This window comes from Manacus vitellinus, unplaced genomic scaffold (genome assembly GCF_001715985.3).
Source record: "Manacus vitellinus isolate BGI_N305 unplaced genomic scaffold, ASM171598v3 scaffold_15_pilon, whole genome shotgun sequence".
NCBI lineage: Eukaryota > Metazoa > Chordata > Aves > Passeriformes > Pipridae > Manacus > Manacus vitellinus.
The window spans coordinates 3,290,317-3,296,316 of NW_021939122.1; the positions used below are offsets into that span (position 1 = coordinate 3,290,317).

The 6,000-nt window shown below is 37.8% G+C and overlaps 1 protein-coding gene across 1 annotated transcript in view; it reads right to left on the reverse strand.

Annotated features, from left to right (window-relative positions):
- The window catches only part of ADK (adenosine kinase), a 260,288-nt gene extending 254,647 nt beyond the window's left edge, over nucleotides 1-5,641 (reverse strand). The window contains exon 1 of the mRNA XM_018069002.3: nucleotides 5,559-5,641. Coding sequence (XP_017924491.1) covers nucleotides 5,559-5,614 — 56 coding nt within the window. The 5' untranslated portion in view covers nucleotides 5,615-5,641. The remainder of the gene's footprint in view (nucleotides 1-5,558) is intronic.
- Nucleotides 5,642-6,000: the final 359 nt, after the last annotated feature.

Here is a 6,000-nt window from a genome sequence, read left to right on the forward strand (position 1 = left end):
TTTGACTCAACAGTTTCAAGAATGTTTTATGTTCAGACCTTGAGATAAGTTAAACTGACTTCTAGAGATAGAACTAAAAACACAAGGTAATAACAACCTTCAGGTATTCAACTTCTCTGCCAAATGAGCCAATGCAAGAGATACTTTCAGGAGAAATCTTTCACAAGGATTATTGAAACAATGGAACATCATACAGCAAGCCATCTTCTAGGGGGCTGGGGCAAAGGGGTACATTTTCAGGGACAGGTTTTAAAGTTCTTACTGTGTACTTTCCATAAATTCATCACTGTACAGACAGTACGTACTAAATCCAAAAATCACAGCACTGTAGCAGCTACTAGGAAGAAAATTTGCCCTGTCTCAGCCAAAACCAGGCTGTCCCAGAGAGCTGATGAAGCACAGAATCTAAGTAAACATATCAGTGAAACTGAAAAAGCTGGAAGCCTGGGGGGAGCAGAGGTCCACACTTAAATCTGGCACCAAAGTCCATATCTGCAGCTTGTGCATTCTTTGATCCTGCAACCTCCTAATACAGAATCATCACTTGTCTTTCTCAGTCCTCAAGCTCACTCCAGCATGCATTTTTGGGAATGGGCTTGCTTTGCACTGAAGTATTAAAGATTGTTGAAACTTGAGTTTGGTGAACAAAGAATCACCTCAGATTGTCTAAAAGCTATTTGGACCCTTAGACACTTTATGAGAGCTAACTGCATGAATGGTCTTTTGATTTTTTTTACTATGGGAAGTTACAAAGGCTTCTGCTAGACAGGAGCAAAAGTAACAAACTGAAAATGTTGAGAAAAACACACACCACAGCTTATACAGACCAACCTAAATTTAATACAAAGAAGCAGAGGTTTTCCATCATTTTCAAATGAAGCTGCTTTGCAAACCTTTTCCTAATTTATAATCCAAATTCCCACAAGAATGGAAAAAGATTAAATATGTCCATCCTCACTTAGTTCATGGCAAACACTAAAACAGCCTCAAACAAGAATATTTAATTCACTAGATGTCAAAACTGTTCCATTACTAATGTTTGTGCTTAACTAACCCATCACCCTCTGACAGTACTCTGCAGTGTAGGATAGCCAACCAATATCTTGGGAGTCCACAAATGACCCAACCACTTCCAGTGCTGCAGACAAGCCAATAGCACACTGCAGGAGATCCATATCCCTACTTGTGAAATTATGGATCAAAATGACAGCATTTCTTCCTTCACTGTGATATTCTCTTTTCATACAGAAATCATCAGCATGACTTCAAAGACCCACTTAATTCTTCTTTTCCTGTTTCTTCAAACCTGTTTTTCCAGTGAAGAGTAAAAAGAATATAAACCCATTTCTTGATTTAAACAAGATTTTGTATTTACACCACTGGCACAGATAAGGCAGGGAAGAAAACTAAGGAGCAGATGGTAGAGGGCATGAAAGCTATTAAAAACTACAGATCTTTACTGAGCATCTTCAATGAACTTCTGCAAAGACTGCCACACATGCTAATTTTAAGGAAAAAAAAGATATAAAGAGAAAAATCCTTGGCTGCTTTGACAACTAACAAGTAATCACATAGAAACTTGTAATCCTGGACTATGATGGTGATAATCAGTTTGGAGGTTACAACTATAATGGAATTTGGCAGCCAGAGTAGTAAGCATACCTCACCTCATGAGATCATGGCTCTGGTCAAGAGCCCAGAAAGTAGAGTGAAACAAAGCAAAGAGATTCATTAACCTTGATGTGATAAATAGGACATATATCATAATTTTCCCCTATATCTCCACTCCTTTTCAAGAGCATGGGCTGAAAGATATTTACTTGTTTATAAAGGTGCTGGTGATTACAAATAGTTTCCTTGCCTTCCCACTGATCAGTTAGGGAAGATACGGGTTATCATATACTTAGGAGTTTCAGGATTGGTATAACAATTCTGTCAACATGAATTTGTCAGCATTGATTCTCTTCTCCTCCTCAATTCAGGTAGTCATAGACTCAAATGTTGGACAACAATGTTCACATCCATACTGTGAACACACTTCTCAACTGCTGGATGTGCACTTGAGATGACAAGTAATGACCAGATCTCTACAGCTGAAAAATTAACTACAGTTAGGTAAATGTCAAAACCTGAATATTTGCAAAACAGTGCTCTAGGGAAAACAATGAAACACAGGCCATTTACTAACTTTTAACAGTGGCACATGGGAGTATTTACAGGAGTTAGCAGTACGGAGCTTCCATGGACTCTTAAAATGTCTTTGGCATGTTAATTTAGAATTTTCTTGCCCAGTTTATCAGAGTTTAATATATGTAGTATAGATTAAGTTATTCTTAAATGTCTGTTACAGATTCAGAAGGTGAAGGAATCGTTCCTGTTAAATGTCATGGGTAGAACTGAGTACACCAAAAGCTTTCACGAATACCTGTTAGCAAAGTTATTTTCACAGATAAGCATAGCTATAGTTAGCAATTCACCCACAAAGCATCAATCCTTCTTCTATTCTTTCCCTTCCCACCCCTAAGAAGCTCCTCTTTGAGCAAGTATCTACATCCTAGAAAAATTAAACAAAAATACTGTTCGGTAATGGAGTTAATGCCAATTAAAAGGATACGAGAAAACAAAACCAAAATTCATTTCTGATATTTCTTTCATGCAGACACTAAAAAAGAACAAGAACATACAATGGACTACATTTTCTTCAAGACTGCTTTCCAGCTCTGAGAACAGAAACTGAAGTGGCTTGAGGTATCACCAGTTTTCAACAGTGCCATCAACATTGCAAACACTTTTTCAGACTGCCTCCCTGAAGAGAGATAAGAAATGGGGCTCAGAAAACACAACAACCTGATAGAGGCCAAAGCTTCTCTGGCTCAGGTAATGCCAGACTGCTGACATGGGCTGAAAAGCTCAGATGGGCATGGTGAAGTTCTGTTGTGATATAAATTAAGACTGCCTCTCCTATAAATAGTCTAGGAAAGGCTTAAAGCTTTCCAAAACTTGTCAAGCGAGCAAAAGACTTTGGAGCCCATATTTAACCAAAATCCACCTTGAAAGAAAAGTGACAGGGCTGTGCAAACAACCCAAGCCAAAAATACCCACTCCAGCCCTCCAACACTGCTCATTTCCTCAATCCAGAATTACATGGCAGCAGGCTGTTTAGAATCTGCCAGGGGTAGGACTGCATTATGTATTTATTTTTAAATTTTATTTATCTATTTAGGTTTATTTATAACATGGATTGTATGCTATTTAAATATTGTTAAAATGACTGCTTCCTACACAATCTTATGCTGCTTCCATTTGCATTTTCTTAATAGAAGTTACAAAAATAAGATGGTTACAGGATTCATTTTAATACTCCCTTTTCATTGACAATATACATTGATTAAACTTGCAAATTTATCCTGAACCAAGGTATTTTCTCTTAAAACTGATCATACAAGTGAGGAGGATAAACTAACAGAAACAGTGAAAAAGTTACATGTATAAAATTTTTACATGTGTTTACCTAAACTCTTTCCTTGTTTTACCAAGCTACCTCCTCAAGTCAGAGCCTGGCTGGCCTGATGGCCTCATTAAACCTGCCCATCCAGCTGAAGAGGTGAGAAACAGACTCTGCTTTGCCAAGACACAAAGAGCTGACACTACACGGCTAAAGATGTTTCTTGTTTGACAAGAAAAAACAGAGACTAATCTAATAGGATCAACAATTTGTCTTTCAAACGCTTCACAGGCCTGAAATGTCTGTGTTCTTGCACCTCCCTGCAGTATTTGAACGGATAACTTCATTCTAGCAGTTGTTCTACAGCTAGGTTTGCTATTTTACCTCCCCACACAAGCTGAGGAAGCAAGGGATTTGATTCCCATTTCAGGAAGTATTGCAAAAGGTAGCTGGACTTGGAATAGAAACATGTTTGTGGGTTTGTTAAATGGAGTACTGTGCACACACTCACAAACAGGGAGCTAGATATAAAATCAGGTGCGTGAGAAGAAGGTAAACAAGCTTCTCAGCTCTGAGGTTACTACCAGAGCTATCACACTATCAGCAGGTCCCCTGTGAAACTGTTGTTGGAAGGCTGCTTATTGCATTAAATAATGCAATACCCCACACAGGCATTTTGGCAGTAAAGAAATGCTCACAGAGCATATGCTGTTCCAGGAGCTAATTTAATTTGTCTGACAGGACTCAAATTTGAGTACACAAGACTTCTAATTTTTAAATTAAATTAAATTCTGCACAGCACATCACATCCAGTGAAAAGCACAATGCACTCTTGCAGGATTTCAGTGCTGCTGTATAGATCCCACCACCTCTTTTACGTCAGCAATTTATAAGGATTAGTTCAGGGGTATTGTTGGGTTGGGAGGGGGCATTACTTATTTTCAGAGACTGGTTTGCAAGTTATTTCAGTGGAAACATAAGGCAGAGAATTACACCAGATTAATTTACTCTTCTGAACACTCAAGACGTGGACTTGATTCCTAAAATTCCAGATGTTTGAGATTGATATACTCCATTACATTCTTGTCTTTCGCCTCCAGCTTGTAATATCCACACTTTCACTTAAACACACCTTTAGGTAAAATCTGAGTGACAAAATATCCATGGTAAAACAAATTGTTGCTATTATTAAAAACTTCAGAACAAAAGATTTGTGGCTGATAATACACATTCACAAATACAAACTCTGCACCTGTTCTTTATTTGGTGTTGTGAAATTTAGTCTTGATGCAGTATTCCCATTAAGAAATCCAAGTACAATCAGAGAAGAAATTATTCACACTTTAAAAACTAAAGAAAGAAATTGAAAGCATTAATTGAAAGATTAAATCAACTTCCTGAACACTTACGAATCAGAGAAAAACTGTCAGCAACAACAACACCAAAGGGAGCTTATGCAGAAGGATTTAAAAGAGCAACTGTATTTGACACCTCTGGAAAAGACAAATCTCTAAGCTGATCCAAGGACAAGTAAGCCTAATGCCAATTAAGCAATCCAGGGATAGGGTTATAGGGGTGGTAGCACAACAACCGGGCGTGAGCAAGATAACAGACCACCCGGTAAGAAGTGCTCCTGTTCTTCACTGATAAACTGCAATATTTTTTTTAAAAGTACATTTCCACAACTTTTCTTGGTGTGTTATAGATATGGCTTATTTCCCCCAAAGTCACTGAAGCAAGAAAAGAGGGCTCCAATAGTAAATCAAAAGTAGCACAGGAAGATTCATACAAGAACTACCTAAATCTTACTGAAATCAATGACTGCTTCCAACTAAGGGCTAGCAAAGACAGCATGAAGAGACTGGAATAAATAAGTGATAGAAAATCACATGAAAACCCTGGAGCTTTTCACTGATATCACCACCACAGCTTCATGTAGCAAGAACAGTCAAATAACAGATACCACGTTGGCTGCTTTCAGCATAAGGCCAGAATCAGCACAAACTCAGCACTACACAAGCAGGTAGCCCTCTGCTTATTTATGGGCATCATTCTGGAAACAAAACTGATATTTATAAAAACAATAAAATAAAAAAAAGAAATCAAGACTTACTTGTCAAGGAAGTCCTTGTCCACAACTGCACAGATATCAAGCAGAGGATTTCCCATTCCAAACAGGACATTTTCACTGCAAGAAAATAAATCAAGTTAGCTTTGCATTAATTTATTGTTCCTAGGATAATGTGTTAATGACATTTTTTTATTAGAGATAAGAGTTTTTCTTGAACAAAGCTAAGGAACAAAAAGATACACAATTTGCCCAGCACAGCAGATACATGGAGACCTGGCATATACAGAGAATCATTTACTCAGATAAAGAATTAGAGCTGCATGCTGCATTCTGTAGTTTTAAAGGATTGCATTCAAGTTGTAACAACAAATTTTAGACAGGGGGAGCATCACACCAGGTTCTAAGAATTCCACTGGACCCACGTAGTTGTTGGGTCTACCCTGCTACTGACCAATAATTAGCAATTTAAGTCTGTTTTAGTAAA